This window comes from Fringilla coelebs (assembly GCF_963513975.1).
Source record: "Fringilla coelebs genome assembly, chromosome: 5".
NCBI lineage: Eukaryota > Metazoa > Chordata > Aves > Passeriformes > Fringillidae > Fringilla > Fringilla coelebs.
In genome coordinates, this window is record NC_140033.1 from 1,231,948 (window position 1) to 1,255,766 (window position 23,819).

General features: G+C 44.7%; 1 protein-coding gene across 1 annotated transcript in view; it reads right to left on the reverse strand.

Annotated features, from left to right (window-relative positions):
* Positions 1–1,413: 1,413 nt before the first annotated feature.
* FBH1 (F-box DNA helicase 1) overlaps positions 1,414–23,819 on the reverse strand; it is a 33,592-nt gene continuing 11,186 nt past the window's right edge. Inside the window, exons 7-21 of the mRNA XM_084205696.1 lie at positions 22,734–22,829; positions 20,766–20,860; positions 19,353–19,521; positions 18,340–18,568; positions 17,375–17,462; positions 16,721–16,807; positions 15,781–15,917; positions 14,833–14,932; positions 11,682–11,803; positions 9,995–10,070; positions 7,738–7,935; positions 6,647–6,772; positions 4,827–4,933; positions 4,150–4,290; positions 1,414–2,902 (exon numbers count right to left, since the gene is read on the reverse strand). Of these exons, the coding sequence (XP_084061822.1) occupies positions 2,801–2,902; positions 4,150–4,290; positions 4,827–4,933; positions 6,647–6,772; positions 7,738–7,935; positions 9,995–10,070; positions 11,682–11,803; positions 14,833–14,932; positions 15,781–15,917; positions 16,721–16,807; positions 17,375–17,462; positions 18,340–18,568; positions 19,353–19,521; positions 20,766–20,860; positions 22,734–22,829 (1,873 nt within the window). The 3' untranslated portion in view covers positions 1,414–2,800. The remainder of the gene's footprint in view (positions 2,903–4,149; positions 4,291–4,826; positions 4,934–6,646; positions 6,773–7,737; positions 7,936–9,994; positions 10,071–11,681; positions 11,804–14,832; positions 14,933–15,780; positions 15,918–16,720; positions 16,808–17,374; positions 17,463–18,339; positions 18,569–19,352; positions 19,522–20,765; positions 20,861–22,733; positions 22,830–23,819) is intronic.

Sequence of the window (23,819 nt, forward strand, 5' to 3'; positions counted from 1 at the left end):
GAACTGCGGCCGTCTGCTGCTGGAGGAGGAGGAGGAGGAAGTAAGTGCCAAACCCCAGGAATGAGTTTTCCAAGGCTCCAATGAGTTTTCCAAAACTCCAATGAGTTTTCCAGAGAAAAGCCTTGGAATGCTGACATTCCTCTTCCCCCCCTAGATGCACCAGGCAGGGCTACACGGTGACAGAGAGGGACATCCCCATGGAGGGAATTCCCTCTGGGAATGAGGAGGTGGCACCTCCTGTCATTGTCCCCACGGGCTGAGCACCCACCCTGGGGACACTGGGCGCACCCACCCTGCCGAGGGCTGCCGGAGGATGGAATTCTGGATGCTTCCCTGAGGGGTGGCAGAGCACACGCAGCAGCTCTTCCCGGCCTGAACACGGATGATTCCCATGGACGATCCCTAAGGTGGGTGGGTGTCCCGCACCAGGAGCTGGGATTTGGGGGAATTGGCCCTGGGGATGCTGGTGGTGGGTAAGAGAAAGGGTTGGGATGCTGGGATGGGGTTTGGGATGAAGCTGAGCTGCCCTGCCCCAGGTAATTCCCATTCCCTTCCAGGAGCATGGATAGTTAGATTAGCTGGGGATCTGTCCCATCCCTTTCTCATCTTTGTCCCCAAATCCCAGAAAATGGATGGAGAGGGCCCCAGTCAAGCATTTCCCGACATCCTCATCCATTTCCTGGCTTTGTCCCCAAATCAAGAAAATGAATGGAAAAGGACCCAGCCAAGCATTTCCTGACATCCTCATCCATTTCCCAGCTTTGTCCCCAAATCCCAGGAATTAGAGTGAGAGAGCACCCAGCCGAGCATTTCCCCACATCCTCATCCTTGTCCTGCCTTTGCCCCAAATCCCAGAAAATGAATGGAGAAGGACCCAGCCAAGCGTTTCCCCACATCCTCGTCCTTTTCCCAGCTTTGTCCCCAAATCCCAGGAGTTAAGAGTGAGAGAGAACCAACCAAGCGTTTCCCCACATCCTCATTCCTTCCCTGCTTTGTCCCAAATCCCAGAAATCAGATGGAGAGCACCCAGCCAAGCATTTCCCTACAACCTCATCCCTTTGCTGCTCTCTTCCAGGCCCTGAGCCAGAGCCAAAGGTGTTGGGACCATGCCACCCCCACAGAGCTCAGGGATCCTTTGGAAGTTCTGGATCCCGATCCCCACCGGCTCACGGGGAATCCAAGCTGGAGCAGTCTCTCTACAGACACCATCAAGCACCAATAACACAATTTAGGGAATATTTTGTGTTTCCTAATATTGTGTGTTTCCCCTTTATCCCTCAGCAGTTTTTATCCACTTGTTTCCTTAGCCAGGTTTTATCCACTTGTTTCCTTACATTCTGTAAAAGGCAGCTCTTTATTTTTTATGTATAGATAAATATATTTTATATAAAAAATAACAGAGCAGTGGTTTCTTTAACTGGATGGGAAGGACTGCATTGGGATGAATCCATCCCCACAGCACCAAGGAGATTCCCATCGGACACCATGGAAATGAAGGGTCCAATCCCATCCTCTGAAGCTGCCAGATCCCAAAAAGCTTGGGAAGCTGCAGGGATCCAACAGCTGAAATTCCATGGCTTTTCCTGGCTGCTCTGTGTTTGTGCCTCTGATCTGGGATGTGTGACAGGCTCTGGGCACATCCCTGTTCCCAAGGGCATGCTCGGGAGGAGGGGCTGGCAGGGAGCACTGCAGGTGCCTGATCCAACGCCCGCTCCCGGCTTTGTGCTTCCAGCCACATCCAAGGGTTTGGGAATGCATCCCTGGAGTCAGCTGTGAAAGTGAAAGGAGAGGGAGGGAAGCAGCTCCATGATTGGAGAAAACCAGGATGTCTGAGATTCCTGCAGCAGGGCCCTGTCCAAGGGCAGATTCCTGAAACCACTTTCAGTTTTGATTTCCCGTGGCACAGGCTCTGGAATTGCAGCACAAGGCACAGAGAGCGTGATCCACCTGAGCATTCCTGGGAAATAAAGGGTATTCAGGAGCAGGCAAGAGACACAAAGAAGTGTTAAGGCTTTTTTTGGCTACACATTTCATTTTAGGATTGGAAATCCCTCTCCAGTTTGTCCCTGAGTTTGGCTGGAACCAAACCAAAGCAATTTTTCTGCTGCTGCCTCATTTCTTCCTTCCTGGTTGGCTACAGGGAGAAGGGAAAGAAATTCAGGAAAACGCCTCGGCTGCAAGGGTGGAAAATTAATTCACTGGGAGATATTTATGATTTCCTCCCCCGGCTGGACAGGAACAGTTCATTTTCAAGTAATTAACTTTCTTTGGATACTTTCCAGTGTTGTGCTTCCTCTTTTTCCAGTAGGTCAGAGGGATTTCCAGGAATGATGAGATATTCAAGTTTGGACACTGGTGACAGGGGGAAGACAGTTCCAAAATGAACCCTGCTCTGTCTGATCCACCCTTAAAGTGCAGATTCCTCTGGATATCCCATTCCCAGCTCCTGGGGGATGAGGCAGGGCTGGAGGAAAGGCATCACATCGTCCCCAGGGAGCCTGGAAGTCCCTCTGGAGCAGGGAACATCCCGCTCCAACATCTGCCTGAATTTGGAGCTAGGCTGAAATCCTGTCCAACATCCACCTGGAATTTGGAACTGGGCTGAAATCCTGCTCCAATATCCACCTGATTTTGGAGCTGGGCTGAAATCCTGTCCAACATCCACCTGCAATTTGGAGCTGGGCTGAAATCCTGCTCCAATATCCACTTCATTTTGGAGCTGGGATGAACCAAGAGGATTTGTCCTACATCCAGGATAGCTCTGGGAAGCTGGAGGGCTTTGTCAGAGCTGGATGGGCTCCTACTGGATCGTTGGGAAAGAGGTGAGTGAAGTCAGGGAGCCAAAGAACTGCCAGGTGCAAGCCTGGCAAAGGAATCCCCCTGGATCCTGGCTGCCGTCGCTCTGTGGGAGGAAAAGAGGAGATTTCAGGGAAGAGGAAGCTGCAGGAACACAACCTTGGCTTACCAGCTCTGCCACAACCCAGGGAAGGATTGTGGGCCCATACTGGGCTCAAAGCAAGGAAATCCCACACAGAATCGGGGAATGGTTGGAAAAGATCTTTAAGGATATCGAGTCCAACTATTCCAAGCAGAACTGATGCCCTGTGCAGGCTGCCCTAGAGCAGGGGCTGGGCAGAGTCCCAGAATAAAGCAGGGATTCATGGAAAGGATCTCCTGCATGGATGCACCTGGGGCAGCACCAGAGCCCAGCCAGGGCTGCACCCAAGATGAACCAAAATGGCCCCAAAATCCCCGAGCGCTGCCGGGGTCTCTCCCTGGGATCAGCTCTGCTCCATTTGCACCTTGCAGTTCATTGTCCCATCCCAGCTTCAGCCCCTGCAGTCCCACCCTGCTTGTTTTTCTCTCTGCAGCCCACGGGGTTTGTGCTCCTGGCTGAGATTTGGCTCATTTGTCCTTGGTGCCCAGCTGGAGCAGGAATTGTTTTGTCTCCCTGCTCTGTGCACAGAGCTCACCATCCCATAATATGAAGCCCAGACCCCCACACCAAAGCAACACAGAACTGAAAAATAGAAAAGCCAGACCCTGAGGCATGGCAGCCAGGTGCCCAAGTGCCACCTGCACGGGGTCTGAAATCCCTGCAGGAATGGGAATCCCCCCTGCCTTGGGCAGCCCACTCCCATCCCTGGAACCCTTTCCATGGGGGAATTGTCCCCAGTGTCCCCCAGACCTGCCCTGGGCCAGCTGAGGCTGTTCCCTCCTGTCCTGTCCCTCGTCCTGGCCATGGAGCTCCCAGAGTGACCTCGTGCTCCCCACGGGGCTCGGCCTCCCCAGCACCTCTGGCAGGGCCCAGGTGGGACCAGAGCCAGCCTGGCCCTGGAGCTGGATCGTCCCTGGGCCAGGGGAGCTGGGCCAGCCCCAGCTGGGCATTCCAGGGACTGCCAGAGCCACACCTGGGGGTGAGACAGCACAACCCCAGGCTGGAATCCACCTGAGGTCTCAGATGGGATCTTTGGGATGGAGTGGATTTGTGGGAAGTGCAACCCGACCTGGAATTACCCTTGGAATTCAGCCCTGGTTATGAGCACAAGGAAATGGATGGGGAGCCGAGATCCCTGCTCAGAACAGGGACTGGAATGGCTCAGGAAGGCTCCCAAACCCCAAATCCCAGATCCCAAGGAAGATATGTACATGAGTCAACGGGAGCTTCTTCACCACCAGCCCGGAGCTGACTTCCAGGGATTTGGTACATCCTGACATACAACAAGTAACAGGAGCTCCATCCTTGTCCTTCCCAGCCTCACTCAGCAGCTCCACCCGGAGGAAACGCTCCTAGGAAAGATGGAAAAAAGGGAAATTCACCCTCCAGAGGCAGATGAGGGAAGCTGAACGTTGCTCCAGAATTTTTTTAGCCCCTAAGGAAGAGACTTGGAACACGATGGGACTTAAAGAAGGAACAAAACCCCAAATTCCTGGTGGTGAAAAAGCTCCAGCAGAAGCCAATGGCAGGAAGGAAAGGGGGGGGGAAGGAAAGGGGGGGGGAAAAGGAAGGGCTGGAAGGCACTGCAGGCAGGCAAAAGGGAACCTCCACACTTCCATGGTGATAAAACCCCAGGATCTGTGGAAAACAACATCCAAATGCAAGAACTATGGAAAAAGGCCCCCTGCAGTCCTGTGTCCTCCTACTGGAACCTCTGATGGAGCAGCAAAAGGCAGGAATAAAAGTGATTCCTTCTATTCTGGTGCATGCCAGCACAAGGAGCAGTCCATGGCATGAACCCTAGGATCAGGATGGATCTTAGGATAATCCTTTGGGGCCTTGAATCATCCCACAGCAGGATTCCCTTGCCCTGTAAGGTTTCACTTACTCCAGCCAGAGATAGAAGGTTTTCCAGGGACTGGGACATCAGCAGGCACTTCTTGGCTCTGGTCACAGCCACGTAGAGCAGGTTCCACTCATCCTCAGGGGTCCTGTCTAGGAGGGGGGAGAGACAATCCATGGATTTAGGGAACAGGGATGAGCAGCTCTCTGTGGTCCTTCCAGTGCTTCAACCAGTGTCCCCAGAATGAGCTCTGAGGTTCCTTCCCACCCAACCCATTCCAGGATTCCATTTGGGATGAATCTCTGGCATTTTGTGCTGCTGGACCTGCTTTGGGTGGGAATCTGATCCTGATTTTCTTCCTACTGAGGATTTCAGGCTCTGTCTCCCTGGAAAGCTGGGAGGAGACCTGGGACATTCCCACTCCTGGTTGTCCTGACAGGAGGAGGAGGAAAACAAAGCCTGGAGGGATTTGGGATGGCTGGAGGCTCCTTTCCATGGAGAAATTCCCAAAAATCCAATCCAAACCTCCCCTGGCTCAGGCTGAGGCTGTTCCCTCTTTTCCTGGGGCTCATTTCCTGGATAACCTGGATGCACTGGGCATTCTCATGGAGGTATGAACACAAAATTCCCAAATTATTGAGGCTGGAAAAGAGTGCTTCAACCAGGATGAGGCTTGGAGCACCCTGGGATAGTGGAAGGTGTCACTGCCCATGGAATTGGATGGGCTCCAAGGTCCCTTCCAAGCCAAACCATTCCAGGACCCAGTTCTGGAGGGACAGAGGGGGTTTCTCTGGGAAAGCAGGAATTTGCAGCCCCTGTGTTTGCAGCTCCTGCCTCATCCCACATTTCTACCTCCACTCTGCATGCCTGGAGAAGCCACCCCCAGATTCCTGTTTCTCTGTTTGGAGCCCAGGCTTGGCTCTGGAGGAGCTTCCCAGTCCTGGGATTCCCTCTGGGAATTCACTGGGAAGGGAGAACTCCAGAACACGAGCCCCAGGGAAGCAGTGGCTTTCCCAAGGCTGGATTGGGCTTTGCTGCTACACAGCTCCAAGCTTGGCTGTGGGAATATTTATGGACAAGGAGAATCCATAGGGTTGGAAAAGGTGTGCAGGAGAATGAGGAAGTTGTTTTAATGAGAAAAATCACTGGGAGGGCCCTAAAAATAGGTACAGAAAAAAATAGGGACTTGACTTTTCTTTTCCTTGTTCTGTTTGGACACAAGATCGTGGAATCAGGGAATCATGGAATTATTTAGGTTGGGAAAGGCCTCTAAAACATGGAATCCAACCATTCCCAGCACTGCCAGGCCACCCATGTCCCCAGGTGCCACATCCACAGGGCTTTAAACCCCTGCAGGGATGGGGACTGACCCCTGCCCTGGGCAGCTGTGCCAGGACTGGACAAACCTTCCATGGAGGAATTGTCCCAAAATCCCCCCAGCCCCTCCCCTGGCCCAGCCTGAGGCCGTTCCCTCTGCTCCTGTCCCTGTTCCCTGGAGCACAGCCCGACCCCCCTGGCTGTCCCCTCCTGGCAGGGACTTGTGCAGAGCCACAAGGGCCCCCTGAGCCTCCTTTGCTCCAGGCTCAGCCCCTGCCCAGCTCCCCCAGCCCCTCCTGGTTCCCCAGACCCTTCCCAGCTCCCTCAGCCCCTCCTGGTTCCCCAGACCCTTCCCAGCTCCCTCAGCCCCTCCTGGTTCCCCAGACCCTTCCCAGCTCCCTCGGCCCCTCCTGGCTCTCCAGACCCTTCCCAGCTCCCTCAGCCCCTCCTGGCTCTCCAGACCCTTCCCAGCTCCCTTCCCACTCTCCAGCCCCCCACCACACTTTTCTTTCCCACTCTCAAGTGTCCCCAGGGAGGTGTTCCCTCACCAAGAGCAATGTTCATTCTCCTCAGGAAGGCCCCACTGACAGAAGGGATTTGTACAAAATCATCTGCAACACAAACGGTGTCGAACTCCAGGCCCTTGGCTTGGTGCACGGTCCCGATGAGAAAGTCTGGGAAAAACAAGGAACAAGGGTCAGTCTTGGCAGCAATAATGATAATTTTTGTTCCATTTCATTCTGCATCCACTCTCCTTCTCCCAGAGAGAGCAAAGCTCCTCTGTGGGGAATCAGAATAGATGAAGGGAACTTTGTACCAAGGCAGATTCCAGATTGGCATCCCAAGCTCCAGCCACATTCCCAAACAGGAATGCTCAATATCTGAGGAATTCCCCTTCCCTATATTCCAGCAGGAATCCCAAATGGGAAGGGCTCCACTTTCCACTATCCCAGTGTCCAGCCTGGCCTGGGACACTCCAGGGATGCAGGGAGAGCCCCAGCTGCTCTGGCAATCCCTTCCCAGTCTCCCTTTCCAGGGAATTCCCTCCATTCCCAGCTCTCCCAGCCTGGGATTGGATCCATCCCCACCCTGACTCTGCTCTAGGAAGGAATTTTGGGATCCGGGGGCTTCACTGGCAATCTCAGGTCTCCAGGAAGGGTCTCCCTTCCCTTTTCCATCCCCACCTTCCATAAAAATCCCTGGGGATGGATTCTGAGCCTCCTTGATCCCAGGATGGTTTGGGTGGGAAGGGACCTTCAATCCCATCCCGTTCCAATCCCACCATCCCAGCCTGGCCTGGGACACTGCAGGGATGCAGGGGCAGCCCCAGCTGCTCTGGCAATCCCAGCCCAGCCAGGAATTCCTCATTGCCAAGATCCCATCCATGCCTGCCCTCTGGCAGTGGGAGCCATTCCCTGGGTGCTGTCCCTGCAGGCCTTGTCCCCAGTCCCTCTGCAGCTCTCCTGGAGCCCCTGGAATGTGCTGGAAGCTCTCCCTGGATCCTTCTCCAGGAGAACACTCCCAGCTCTCCCCCCTGCCTGCAGAGCAGAACCATTCCAACCCCAAAACCTCCCGTTCCACCCCAACCTTTTCCCAGCATGGAAAACCACCCCAATTCCCTCCTGGCCCGTGGACTCACCTGCCAGGGACTGCTGGGCCACGTGGCAGTCCCTGATCCTGGCGAGCAGCCCGGGGATGCTGTCCCTGTGCTTCTCCACGATGGCAATCTTCACCTGCAGGTCCCTGTCGTCCACGCGCGCCGCGTACTCGCGCAGCCCCGCCAGGCCCTCGCGCTCCTCCCAGCGCCGGAGGAACGCGTCCTCCACCGCCAGGTGTGCTGCCAGGCACCGGGGAGCCGCTCCATTTATTCCATTTATTAATTCATTCATCCCATTATTTTCATTTCCATCCCGGGTTTCATTAAGATTTTTCCATCCTGTATTGGTTTCCCTCGTTTTTCAGGAATTTTCCAGGCAGTTCGCCTCGCACAAAAGCGGGGATGATGTTTATGTGATCAAATGTTTGTGGAGAATTGGGGAGTCTCATTGTTGTCTCCATAAAAAACTCACCTGCTGTTCCTAGATTTTAAAGGGATGGTTTTTAGCCTGAAATTTTTCCTGAATTTTACTCCATATTTTAAAGGAAATCCTGAATCTCATCCTGAAATTTTTCCTGAATTTTATTCCATATTTTAAAGGAAATCCTGAATCTTATCCTGAAATTTTTCCTGAATTTTATTCCATATTTTAAAGGAAATCCTGAATCTTATCCTGAAATTTTTCCTGAATTTTGCTCCATATTTTAAAGGAAATCCTGAATCTCATCCTGAAATTTTTTCTGAATTTTATTCCATATTTTAAAGGAAATCCTGAATCTCATCCTGAAATTTTTCCTGAATTTTATTCCGTATTTTAAAGGAAATCCTGAATCTTATCCTGAAATTTTTCCTGAATTTTACTCCATATTTTAAAGGAAATCCTGAATCTCATCCTGAAATTTTTCCTGAATTTTATTCCGTATTTTAAAGGAAATCCTGAATCTTATCCTGAAATTTTTCCTGAATTTTATTCCATATTTTAAAGGAAATCCTGAATCTCATCCTGAAATTTTTCCTGAATTTTATTCCATATTTTAAAGGAAAATCCTGAATTTTAAAGGAAATCCTTAGTTTTTAAACTGAATTTTATTCTGAATCTAAAGGAAGTCTCAAATAAAGGAAAGCCTGAATTTTAGCCTGAATTTTACTCCATACTTCAAAGGAAAATCCTGAATTTTAAAGGAAATCCTTAGTTTTTAAACTGAATTTTATTCTGAATTTAAAGGAAATCTCAAATTTTTATCTTGAATTTTATTCCATACTATAAAGGAAAGCCTGAATTTTAGCCTGAATTTTATTCCATACTTTAGAGGAAAATCCTGAATTTTAAAGGAAATCCTTAATTTTTAGCCTGAATTTTATTCTGAATTCAAAGGAAACCTCAAATTTTTTATCCTGAATTTTATTCCACGTTTTAAAGGAAATCCTGAATTTTACTCCATATTTTAAAAGAAATCTTGAATTTTCCTCCATATTTTAAAGGAAATCTTGAGTCTTATCCTGAATTTTACTCCATACTTTAAATAGAAATTCCTGAATTTTAAAGGAAATTCTTAGTTTATAAACTGAATTTTATTCTGTATTTAAAGGAAATCCCAGATTTTTATCCTGAATTTTATTCCATACTATAAAGGAAATCCTGAATTTTATCCTGAATTTTAAAGTAAATCCTGAATTTTTACTCCATACTTTAAAGGAAAATCCTGACTTTAAAGGAAATCCCAAATTTTTATCCTGAATTTTATTCCATGTTTTAAAGGAAATCCTGAATTTCATCTGCATTTTATTCCACCTTTTAAAGGAAATTTTAAAAACGGAGTTTTACACCCAAAACAATCCAGGGAACACTGAAAATAAATTTAAAACAATTGAAAATTTGAACAATTTTGGGGAAAATATCCCAAATTCTGGGTTTACTTACACTGAAAATAAGGAATCACCATGGAAAGCTGGGAAAAGATGCCTGACAAAAATTCCCAAATTTTGGGATTTCTGGAATTAAACAGCCCAACCCCTGATAAAATCATTAAAAAATGAGATTTCAACCAGAAAATTAATTAGGAAATATAAAATTAACCAGGGTTAATTATTAAATGATAATATATAAATATCTATAATGTATCATATAAAAATAATATATAATATAGAGATGATATGTGATTATTAGGTATTAAATTATTGCTGTTGTTATTTTTATTATTATTGTAATTATTATTATATATTATATAATCAAAAGGGTTTTGATTTCCAGCAAAACCTAAAAAAATCCTGGAAAAAAGCAGGATAAGGGAGCACTCACAGTTTTTCCTGACATCTTCAGGCAGACTGAGCTTCCAAATGTCATAAATTTTGCTCAGGCCAAATCTCTCCAATCCCTAAAAGGAAGAAAAATATATTTATAAAACACAGAAATAAAATGTATTTATAAACCAAATTTTATTTATGTATTATTTTTATATCAATTTTTATTTTTATTATTTTATCTCTTTATTTATGTATTTTATTTACAAAATAAAAATTATTTATAAAATACAGAAAATATTTTAAAATAAAATAGAATAACATAAAATAACATAAAATAAACTAACATAACCCCAAATAAGAATTAGAAGTTTATTGTATTTATAAATTCGACTGCAGAAGATTTTAATCCTGAGCACTTCAACCCCTCCTTGAACTAGAATTTGGGTGGAAAAAAGATGGAAAATTTGAAATACCAGCCTAAAATTCCCAAGGATCAGATCCCCAACCTGTTAAAATTCCCAAAAATCAGGCTCCAAACCTCTCAAATTCCACCAATTTTGTTGTTTTCCTGCCCCATCCCTGATAAAAATGGAAAAAAATAATCCTAAAAGAGAGATGAGGTCTGCAAGGTTTGGAGAGTAACAGCTCTGAGTATCAACCCTGGCTACAAGAAATTCCTGCTTTTTCCTGGAATATTTCTTTAAAACCTCAGAACAACTAGTTCCAACTGACCATCCCTTTTTTCCTGCCCCATCCCTGATAAAAATGGGAGAAATTATCCCAAAAATGGGATGAGGCCTGCAAGGCTTGGGGAATAACAGCTCTGAGTAACATCCCTGGCCACAAAATATTCCTGCTTTTTCCTGAAAATTCCCGTTTTTTGCTGGAATATTCATTTAAATCTTTGCAGTTCCTGCTGTCCATCCCTCTTTCCCTGCCCCATCCCTGATAAAAATGGGAGAAATTATCCTAAAAATGGACTGAGGCCTACACAAAGGAGCCTCAAAATGGGACAAGGCCTGCAAGGGCTGGAGAGGAACAGCTTCAAATAACATCCCTGGCCACAAAAACATCCTGATTTTTCCTGGAATGTTCATTGAAAACCCAGGAATTCTGTATTTCAGCTGTCCATCCCTCTTTCCTTGCCCCATCCCTGATAAAAATGGGAAAAATGATCCTAAAATAGGGATGAGGCCTGCAAGGGGTGCAGAATAACAGCTCTGAGTATCATCCCTGGCCACAAAAAAATTCTGCTTTTTTTTTTGAGAATTCCTGGTTTTTCCTGGAATATTAATTTAAAACCTTGGAATAACTTGTTCCAAGTGTCTATCCCTCTTTCCCTGCTACATCCCTCATAAAAATGGGAGAAGTTCTCCTAAAAATGGATTGAGGCCTGCACAAAGAACCCTCAAAATGGGACAAGGCCTGGAAGGGCTGGAGAGGAACAGCTTCAAATAACATCCCTGGCCACAAAAAACTCGTGATTTTTCCTGGAATATTTATTTAAAACCTTGGAATTCTGTATTCCAGCTGTCCATCCCTCTTTCCCTGCTGCATCCCTCACAAAAATGGGAGAAGTTCTCCTAAAAATGGATTGAGGCCTGCACGAAGAAGAAGCCTCAAAACGGGATGAGGCCTGCAAGGGCTGGAGAATAACGGCACCCCGGGCACAAAAAATTCCTGCTTTTTCCTGGAATATCCTTTAAATTCCTTGGAATCTGACTGGGTGCAATGCCCCTCACCCCGATGACGTGGATTTTGGCCGGGGGGTCTCTCCCAGAGAATTCCACGGCGTCCTCAAACACGGTCCAGTTGCTGCGGGACAGCAGCGCCGGCGTCCCCCGCCGGCCGCCCCGCACGTCCCCTGCGGGAGGGATTCCCAGTCAAACATTCCCAGTTAAACATTCCCAGTCAAACATTCCCAGCCAAACACAGCATTCCCAGTCAAACATTCCCAGGCAAACACAGCATTCCCAGTTAAACACAGCATTCCCAGCCAAACACAGCATTCCCAGCCAAACACAGCATGCCAGCTGGAATTCCCAGTTAAACACAGCATTCCCAGCCAAACGTTCCCAGTCAAACACAGCATTCCCAGCCTGAATTCCCAGTCAAACACAGCATTCCTAGCCAAACATTCCCAGTCAAACACAGCATTCCCAGCTGGAATTCCCAGCCAAACACAGCATTCCCAGTTAAACACAGCATTCCAAGTTAAACACAGCATTCCCAGCCAAACATTCCCAGTCAAACATTCCCAGTCAAACACAGCATTCCCAGTCAAACATTCCCAGTTAAACACAGCATTCCCAGTTAAACACAGCATTCCCAGCCAAACATTCCCAGTCAAACATTCCCAGTCAAACACAGCATTCCCAGTCAAACATTCCCAGTTAAACACAGCATTCCCAGTTAAACACAGCATTCCCAGCCAAACATTCCCAGTTAAACACAGCATTCCCAATCAAACATTCCCAGTCAAACACAGCATTCCCAGTCAAACACAGCATTCCCAGCCAAACATTCCCAGTCAAACACAGCATTCCCAGTTAAACATTCCCAGTCAAACACAGCATTCCCAGCCAAACATTCCCAGTCAAACACAGCATTCCCAGTCAAACACAGCATTCCCAGCTGGAATTCCCAGTTAAACACAGCATTCCCAGTCAAACATTCCCAGTCAAACACAGCATTCCCAGTCAAACACAGCATTTCCAGTTAAACACAGCATTCCCAGCTGGAATTCCCAGTTAAACACAGCCATTCCTGCTGGAATTCCCAGTAACCCACAGCCATTCCCAGTTACCCACAGCCATTCCCAGTTACCCACAGCCATTCCCAGTTGCCCATAGCCATTCCCAGCTGGAATTCCCAGTTACCCACAGCCATTCCCAGCTGGAATTCCCAGTTGCCCACAGCCATTCCCAGCTGGAATTCCCAGTTACCCACAGCCATTCCCAGTTACCCACAGCCATTCCCAGTCACCCACAGGCCATTCCCAGCTGGAATTCCCTGTTTATTGGTAATTATTATTATTATTTGTATTTCATTAATAATTTAATTGATTTATTGTATTTTATTCCTAAATTTATCTTTTATTATTATTTTAAGTTTATATTTTGTATTAAATATTTCTATTTCATTATTTTATCTGTTATTATTAATATTTATATGTTCTTATTATTTTAATATTTATCTGTTACTATTAATGCATTATATATTTTATAATTAATTTAGTAAATTAATTATTTATATTTAATATTAATTTAGTTTTATATTTTATGCATAATTTAATACTTACATTTATTATTCATTAAATATTTACATTTCATTATTTTATCTGCTACTACTTAATATAATATTTTTATTCTCTTAATAGTCAATATTTACCTGTTATTATTAATTGAATATTTTCCATTATTAATTGAATTTTATGAAATTAACAAAATCTTTATTTTAGGAAATTAATTAAATCTTTATTTTCAGGAAATTAATTAAATATTTATTTCCTAGCACACATTTTCAAATTTTAGAATAAATTGCATCAACTTCATCATTTAATATTTCTTGTTAATAGTAATTAATTATTTCCCAATGTAATAAATATATTTCTAATTTATAATTAACCTTAAAAATTAAATTGATAATTTCATTATATGTATTATATATTATATTATTTAATATAAGACTATTTAATACAATTCAGTAATATTATTCATTATTTAATAATAATAAAATATTATTATTTATTATAATAATGCTATTCAATATTATATTAATATTAAATATTACTTTACTCTTTGTTGCATTATTATATATACTATAATACACTATACTAATAATAGAATAATAATATATAATATAATATGAATATATTACATAATTTAATTTTATTAATTTTATTATATTAAATATACTATTAAAACATACTATACTATACTATATTATAATTAATTTGTACTGTATTATTTAATATTGTATTATTTCATATTGTATGATATTATTTCATAGGTTATATTATATTATATTAGACATAATATGACATAATATGACATAATATGATGTATTATAATGTAATATACTATACTATACTATACTATAATATACTATACTATAATATACTATACTATAATATACTATACTATAATATACTATACTATACTATACTATACCATACTATACCATACTATACCATACTATACCATACTATACCATACTATACCATAATATAATATAATATAATATAATATAATATAATATAATATAATATAATATAATATAATATAATATAATATAATATAATATAATATAATATAATATAATATAATATAATATAATATAATATAATATAATATAATATAATATAATATAATATAATATAATATAATATAATATAATATAATATAATATAATATAATATAATATAATATAATATAATATAATATAATATAATATAATATAATATTCTATCATAGTATATTATATCATATTATATCTATTATATCATATCATATCATATAATAATTATATTATATTATATTACATTATAGTACATTATATTACATTATAGTACATTATATTACATTATAGTATATTATAGTATATTATTTCATAGTATATTATTGTATATTATAGTATATTATAGTATAGTATATTACATTATTTCATAGTATATTAATTCATATTATATTATAGTATAGTATATTACATTATTTCATAGTATATCATAATATATCACAGTACAGTATATCATATCATATTATATCATATTATATCATATCATATCATATTAATTGCAGATCAAAGGAATGCCTATCCTCATTTTCTGGCATTAAGGAATGACTGGTTCCCGTTGAATCCGGGGGCTCCCTGGGGCTCCCCCAGCCGGCTCACCGCGCTGCCTGCCCCCCAGCAGGGTCCTGCTGCGGATGCCCTTGCACACATCCAGGATCGTGGCTCCCACGTAGGCGATCTCGGGGCCGAACCTGAAACTCTGGAAAAGGCCCGGCATCAGCAGGAGAGCAATTCTTGGAGTCTCTAAAATACTATCTGTATGGAATTATGGGATTCCCAGCAATATTCTGGACTGTGTTTTCCATGGAAAAAGCATCAAAATCCCTCCAAAACGTTCCTGGGAATCCTGGTTATTCTTAAGACCTTCCAGAGAACTTCCATCTTGGAAAAAGCATCAAAATCCCTCTAAAATATTCCTAGAAATCCTGGTCATTCTTAAATCCAAGTGATGCCATTGCCACCAACCTCCTGGATAATTTTTTTTCCTGGAAAAGGCACCAAAATCCCCAAAATATTCCTGGAAATCCTGGCCCCAGGCAGGGACACCTCCCCCTGTCCCAGGCTGCTCCAGCCCCAGTGTCCAGCCTGGGGTGCAGGGGCAGCCCCAGCTGCTCTGGCAATCCCAGCCCAGGCAGGAATTCCTCATTGCCAAGATCCCATCCATGGCTGCCCTCTGGCAGTGGGAGCCATTCCCTGGGTGCTGTCCCTGCAGGCCTTGTCCCCAGTCCCTCTGCAGCTCTCCTGGAGCCCCTGGAATGTGCTGGAAGCTCTCCCTGGAGCCTTCCCTTCTCCAGGGAAACATTCCCAGCTCTCCCAGCAGCCCCAAGTCAGCTGGATCCAGCATTCCAGATGTGATCCGCTCAAAAAAGAGGAATCTCCCTGAAACAAGGCCTCAATCCAACTCCCACTTTTCCACCAGCAGGATGGGATCCCTCCACTAAAGCCCCACAGCTGCCAGATTCCCAGGAATCCAGGGAAAAGCAAACCCTCCACGGTGCCACATTTTCCCTGGATGTGGGATTCATCCAGGATAAAGGCTGCCCTTACCTGGGTCAGGTAGTACACGTGGGTGTGAGGCACCAGGTACAGGGTGTTGACGGCCCCTCGGAAGGTGTAGATCTGCTGGTGGGGGTCTCCCACCAGGATCTTCCCACACATTTGGGATTGCACGATATCCACGATGGCTGGGAGGGAAAAAAAAATTGGATCATGAGGGAAGAACCTGCTCCAAAGCCAAGGAAAAGCTCAGTTGGGATCATGAGGGTCCAAATCCAAGGGAAAGCCCCATTGGGAGCATGAGGGAAGAACCTGCTCCAATCCAAATCCAAAGAAAAGCTCAGGTGGGATCATGAAGGGAGAACCTGCTCTAAACCTGAGGAAAAGCTCAGCATGGATCTTGGAGGTCCAAACCCAAGGAAAAGCTCCATTTGGATCATGAGGGAAGGACTTCTACTGGTGAGGGTCTCCCACCAGAATTTTCCCACATTTTTGGGATTGCACAATATCCACAATGGCTGTGAAGGAAAAAAAAATTGGATCATGAGGGAAGAACCTGCTCCAAAGCCAAGGGAGAGCTCAGTTGGGATCATGAGGGAAGAACCTGCTCCAATCCAAACCCAAGGGAAAGCTCAGTTGGGATCATGAGGGAAGAACCTGCTCCAAACCCAAGGGAAAGCTCAGTATGGATCATGAGGATCCAAATCCAAGGAAAAGCTCAGTTTGGACCATTGAGGGAAGAACCTGCTCCAATCCAAACTCAAGGAAAAGCTCAGTTTGGATCATGAGGAAAGAACCTGCTCCAATCCAAACCCAAGGGAAAGCTCAGTTTGGATCAGGAGGGTCCAAATCCAAGGAAAAGCTCAGTTTAAACATCAAACCTGAGGGGAAAATTTGTTTCAATTCCAAGTGTTTAGGCTGAGACACTTCCAGCACATTGCTGAGCACATGGGAATCCCCTCTGGGAGCTGCAGCTCCTGGAATAACTCACCTGGAGTGCAGTCCTGGGCTTCATCCACAAAAATGGCATCATATCCCGAGAGCTGGGGCTTGCTGAGCTGCCAAAGTTTCAAATATCCTGAGGGAAAAAATCAGGAATTTCAAGGATAGGGAAGATCCACCGGGATCTTTAAAACAAATCCATTTTTTCCTTTTTTTTTTGGTTGTTTTTTGACATTTCTGGCTTCACTTCTTCACTTCCTGTTTGGAATTTCCACATTTGAAAGGGTTGCAAAAAATCTGTCTCCCTTAGCAGACCAAATTTGACGATTTCAAGCTTCTTAATGCCCACCAAAACTTTCAAGAAAAACGTTTTTCCCAGTTATCAACAGCACTATCCAGAGGAAAGGATGTTCTGGAAGTGACTTCCAAATTTTTGCCTTGATTTTTACCCATTAAAAAATGTGAATATCCTTAAAATCTGCACATTGTTATCCTAGTGGGAGCAGAAATTCATTTTATGTATTTTATAAATACATGTAAAATGAAAAATTGAGCCAGAGGGATATTCCCTGGTGAGCCAGTGTCAGGAAAAAAGGGATTTTCTTTCTCCTCCTGGATGCTCAGCCAGAAGCAGGAATAATAAACCCATTGATTTTTCCATCATTAAATCCCTTTTTCCCAAGGGATTTTCCATCTCTTTTACCATCACAAGTCATCTTGTATTTCTTCTCTGGGTCTCCATCCAGCTTCTTCATGTTGTGCCAAATCTCTTTGGCCTCTTCCACGTTGATCTAAAATGGGAAAACAGAAGGATTGGGATAAAAATAAAATTATGGAATGGTTTGGGCTGGAAAGGGCCTCAAAGCCCATCCAGTCCCACCCCACCCATGGACAGGGACATTTCCTTCTGTCCCAGGGTGCTCCAATCCTTCCTGGGACACTGCAGGGATGCAGGGGCAGCCCCAGCTGCTCTGGCAATCCCAGCCCAGGCAGGAATTCCAAGATCCCATCCATGCCTGCCCTCTGGCAGTGGGAGCCATGCCCAAAAAGCCCCAGATCCCTTTTTTTCCATCCCAAGCAGCTCCTCAGATCCACAAGGATTTGGTGAGGAGATTGGCTGGAAGTATTTTTTAGGGAAAACAGGGATTATCCCTTTTTTCCCAAACATCATCTTCCTCCCAGTCTTTTGGTTCCTCCTCCCAGTCTTTGATTCCTCCTCCCACCTTTTGGGTTTTCCTCCTCCCGTCTTGATTTTCATCCCAGTCTTTTGATTTTCATCCCAACCTTTGGGTTCTTTCTCCTCCCAACCTTTGTGTTTTTATCCCAACCTTCTGATTTTCATCCCAATTCCTTTGCAAAGTTGCACCAGCCTCTGATTTCTTCCAAAGCTCAGGATTTACCCCAACCCCTTCTCTGACTGAAGGATTCCCAATCCCAAATTTCACCAATCCCAAATTTCAGCTGAACACGGGAAGATCCCTCCCTCTCAACATTTTGGGAAGGGGGGTGAACATGAATTATTTTATAGAATCATGGAATGCTTTGGGTTGGAAGAGACCTCAAAGCCCATCCAGTGCCACCCCACCCACGAGCAGGCACATCTCCTACTGTCCCAGACTTCTCCATCCAACCTCAGAAAATTCCAGAGGCTCCATCCCAAGAACTCACTCTCTTTTCCTGAGGGCTCACTTGCTGCATCTGCCCATGAGTGTTTTTGAACCACAGGGGCACGTGCTCCTCACAGATCTCCTCATCTGAGGAGGAGAAGAAGTTTTCCAAGGTTTGGGACACCGTTTTCCCTCTGACAAACAGGGATTGGCCCTCCCTGTTCTGCAGGAGGAAGCTGATGGAGTACACTGACATCTTGGAGAAGTTCAGCTTGCCTTTCTCTTTGTACCTGGGCCAGAGAGACAAAAAAAACCAAACAAAGACAAAAAAAGACAGGAAAAAAGAGAGGAAAAAAAGACAGGAATAAAGAGAGAGTAAAAAAAAAGAGAGGGGGAAAAAAAAGAGAGGGGGAAAAAAAAGAGAGGGGGAAAAAAAAGAGAGGGGGAAAAAAAAGAGAGGGGGAAATGTTTAAAAACACAGAAATCCCCCTTTTTTTTTTTGGTGCACTATCCCTGGAAAAAGCTCAGCTTTATGTCCCAATTCATTCTAGTAATGGAATATCTTTAAAGCTGCACAGATGTGTCCTGGTGGAAGCACAAATTTGTTATTTTATACATTTTAGAGATGGAAAATTGAGCTCATCCCTGGAATTCCAGAGTGTTTGCAGAGGCAGGGAATGGGATTTCCCTCTTTTTCTAGGTTATGGCTCATTTTCCTTCCTATGTCCAGCTTAAATGTGCCAGAATTGGACAGAAACTGGATCATGAGAACAGGATGAGGACATTGATCCTGTGCTCAGGAAAAGCAGCACTTGGAGCAGTTGTAGCATTCCAGTGGGAATGGGAGGTGGGAAAACCTCAGTCCCAGTGGATTTCCACCTCCCTGCAAGGAGCTCCTTGGCTTTGAGGTGTGAAAATCCCTGGAGCATCCCACTGCATCCATCTGGAAACCACAAATGACAAATCTCCCCCCGTTATTTGTGCTGCCCCAAATCCTGGAGGTTTCCCTCAAAACCACTTCCCCTTCCCAGTCCTTTCTCTGCTCCCACAAGGGAATTGGAATTCCCCACTCACTGTCTCCCAATGCTTCCAAAAGCCAAGGAGTGGAAGGTCTTGCAGGTGACATTCCCTGGAAAAACCTGTTTCCCCTTCTCTGCCACAGCTTTGTTGAAACTCAGGTAAAGGAATTTCAGCTCTGAGAATTTCTCTGCGTACTTCACCAAGGTCGAGGTTTTCCCTGTGCCTGGAGAGGAGAGGAAAAGAAGGAATAAAATAAAAAAAAAGGAATAAAATATCCACAGTCAGGAATTAATGATTCCATATATATTGAATTTTTTTTACGCCTCCTTCTCCTGCTGTCCCAACTCCAGTATTGCACTTCACTCCAGATTTCAGGGAAACAGGGAATTATTCAGGTTGGCAAAGTCCTTTAAGGTCAAGCCCAACCATTCCCAGCACTTCCAAGGTCATCCACGTCCCCAAGTGCCACATCCACAGGGCTTTGAAATCCCTCCAGGAATGGGGAGTCCAGCCCTGCCTGGGCAGCTGAGCCAGGGCTGGATAAACCTTTGCATGGAGGAATTGTCCCAATATCCAACCTAAACCTTCCCTGGCACAGCCTCAGGAGCTGTCCACTCCAGTCCCTTTCCATGGGCTCAGTCCTCCAGGAACTGCTCCAGTGTGGATTCCTTATGGGGTCAGTCCACCAGGAACTGCTCCAGTGTGGATTCCTTATGGGGTCAGTCCTCCAGGAACTGCTCCAGTGTGGATTCCTTATGGGGTCAGTCCTCCAGGAACTGCTCCAGTGTGGATTCCTTATGGGGTCAGTCCACCAGGAACTGCTCCAGTGTGGATTCCTTATGGGGTCAGTCCTCCAGGAACTGCTCCAGTGTGGATTCCTTATGGGGTCAGTCCTTCAGGAACTGCTCCAGTGAGGATTCCTTATAGGTCAGTCCTCCAGGAACTGCTCCAGTGTGGATTCCTTATGGGGTCAGTCCTCCAGGAACTGCTCCAGTGTGGATTCCTTATGGGGTCAGTGCTTCAGGAACTGCTCCAGTGAGGATTCCTTATAGGTCAGTCCTCCAGGAACTGCTCCAGTGTGGATTCCTTTCCATGTGCTCAGTCCTTCAGGAACTGCTCCCTTTCCATGGAGTCAATCCTTCAGGAACTGCTCCCTTTCCATGGAGTCAATAGTTCAGGAACTGCTCCTCCAGGGATTCGAGCGAAATCTCTACTCCAGCACGTGGAGCATCTCCTCTTCCTCCTTTCCCAAACTCAGGATCTGTAGGGCTGTTCCACATTTTCCCACTCCTCTTTCCCCTGTTTTTATTCTGCCTCCATTTTTGGCAGATTTTACCTTAAATTTGTTATCCCAGAGGCACAAATTGATCCCCTTGGGATCTCACAATCCCTCAGACAGAGGGATCAGGGAGGGAAGGAGCAGACTGGGAGTTGTCCAAGCATTTTCCCAGCCTTTTGGGCTCTTACCTGCAAATGCCATTATTTTCACTGTTTGGCCAGGCTCAATTTTGTGACTCAAAATCCTCTGCTGTTCATGGGTCAGTCTGACATCAGCCCATCCACTAAAAACAGGGAAAAAATTCCAATCAACAAGTGGGAAAGGAATTAATCCTTTAAAAATTCCTAAAATAAACCATCCCAGTTAAAAGAAATGAACAGGGAAATCAGGGATTGATTGATCCCATCCCAGCTTGGTTAATGGGAAAAGGAGAAAAGCGTGGAATAAGAAAATACTGAAGATAAAAAATATTGGGAAAGATTTCTTAGGGAATACAGGAAAACATCACACACCAACAAAGGAAAAAATACTTTTGAGGGACCAAGGTGTGCTTTAGGAATGAATTTGGCACCTCAAGCTCACTAAAACCAGTTTTATCTCTGTTAGACCTCGGGGATGGATGAATTTATCCCATTCCCTTTCTCCAGGTGAGGATAAGGAATGAAATGACCCAATCCAGCAGCAGAAAAAGAACCCAGCTTGGATCTCCACAGGCCAGGGAGGTGTTTCACTCCTGATTTATTGGGAGAGCTGGGAAAGGGTTGGAGCTCTGGATGCTGAGAATTTTAGACTTGCTGCAATGACAGCCTCTGACTCCCAAGAGAGCACTACACTTGACCTAAGGTGTGGAGAAGACTTCCAAAATTAATTACACCGGGATTACAAGTGGGGAGTTTAATTAGAGGTGTGTAATGTCACTAAATAGAAAACTTAAGAGAGTAGGGTTTTAAAATAGAGTCATATATATAAAACTAAAATAAAAGTTTTAAGACAGTAACTAATCCTTTTTCTTTATCTTCTTCTTCATGAGTTTAAATAATGTTTTGTAATTGGACAAAAAAGTCCACATTACAAATGTCAAATAGTTATTATTTTAAAAGTAAAAATAATTAGAGTATCATTTCTTAATTAAATAGTTTAATATTAAAAAACTTATATAAAAACACAGTTAAGTATTTTTTAAGATTTTATATCTTATTAGTAAAATTCTGTAAAACTCACAACTTATAATATAAATAAAAAATTATAAATATCTAAATCTAGACACAAAATACCATCTCTAACACTTCAATCCCAACCTTTAAAAAGACAAAAAAGAAAACCCCAAAAATCAACAGGAATGTTGCCCTGGAGAGGAGAGAAGGCTCCAGGGAGAGCTTCCAGAACATTCCAGGGCCTGCAGGGGCTCCAGGAGAGCTGCAGAGGGATGGGGACAAGGCCTGCAGGGACAGCACCCAGGGAATGGCTCCCACTGCCAGAGGGCAGGCATGGATGGGATCTTGGCAATGAGGAATTCCTGGCTGGGCTGGGATTGCCAGAGCAGCTGGGGCTGCCCCTGCATCCCTGCAGTGTCCCAGGCCAGGCTGGGATGGTGGGATTGGAACAGGATGGGATTGAAGGTCCCTTCCCACCCAAACCATCCTGGGATCAAGGAGGCTCAGAATCCATCCCCAGGGATTTTTATGGAAGTTGGGGATGGAAAAGGGAAGGGAGACCCTTCCTGGAGTGCTGAGATTGCCAGTGAAGCCCCAGATCCCAAAATTCCTTCCTAGAGCAGTCAGGGTGGGGATGGATCCAATGCCAGGCTGGGAGAGCTGGGAATGAATTCCCTGGGAGAGGGAGACTGGGGTGATGTTTTGGGAATAAGGAATTCCTGGCTGGGCTGGAATTCCCAGGAACTGCTCCCTTTTGGAATCACTGGCTGATTCCAAACCCTGCCACGATCCCAGGACAGACCCAGCACTGAATTTAAACCCAGCAATTCCAATTTTACAGATCTAAGGCCCAATCCTGATTTCCCCTGAGAATTCATGGGAAGGTGGTGAGCAGCAGCACCAGCTGTGGCACTGATCCACCTCCACCTTTTCCTGCTGTGGAATATTTGGAATATTTGCTCCTCACTCCATGGAATGCTCAGCATGCACTGCTTGGATCACCTGGGACACAAATCCATTCTGCCCTCTTGCAGAGGCTGCACAATTCCAGAGGCATTTTCCATCAGATACAAACAGTAGAAAATATTGTAGTGAAGCCTGGAAAAAAAGGGATAAAACAGGAATTAGCACTGAGAAATAATTAATAACTAATTAAACCTCTGCAGCCACTTAAAACACCACCAATATCTTGGATAATTAAAAAAAAAGCCTCAAGAGCTGCAGGAAATGATGAATAATTGAAAATGTTATTTAAATAATTCTGCCTTGGGAAGTGACAGCAAAGGAACTGTGGGGTCAGCTCTGAGTGTGGCCTCTCCCTCAGCCCTGCCAGGTTTGTATTCCAGAGTCTTCCATGCCAACATGACCTGGGATCAGAGTCCAGGGGATAATTCTGCTCTCCTGAGCCACAACTAACAACAGAGCTGGGGCTGGAGGACCTCACAGGGAATTTGGGGCTGCTTTGGGCTTTTAGAGGGAAGCAGTTTTTGGGTTAGAATGGTTTTAGGGGAGGTTTTTAACTCTGATAATAATTCTTGCTGGTTTTTCACTGCAGAGGGAAAAGAGATTCTTTGGTTTTAACTGTGTTGACAACAACTGGTTGAAAATTAACCTGGATTCTCCAGCAGGGCTTTCCCACTGTGGTTTTCCCTCTTTTAGGGCAGTTTGAGTCCTTTCTTCCAGCCCTCCAGGACAGGTTTTGTGTCTCTCATCAAGATTTGGACCCTCAGACTCATTAATTACTGCAAACAGCAATCAGGCAATTCCTCCAGGACACATTTCCTCCTTATTCCCAGGAGGAATTCCCACTTTTTCTGGTCTGGCTTCTCCAGGGAGATGGAAATTCTAAATCCCTGGATTTTGACCTGCCACATTTCCTGCAGGTTAATGCCTTTATCCAGCAATTAATCAATCACTAACACTCCAAACAAAGATCCCAGTTTCCCTCAGGATGAGCCTTTCCCTGTCCTGCAGTCCCTTACAACTCCCAGCTTCCAGAGCCATCTCATTCCCGGCTATTTTCATTTTCCACTCCAGTTCCTTCCCAATTTTCTCCCAAGAAGGATTTCCCTGTGTCCTTCATCCTTT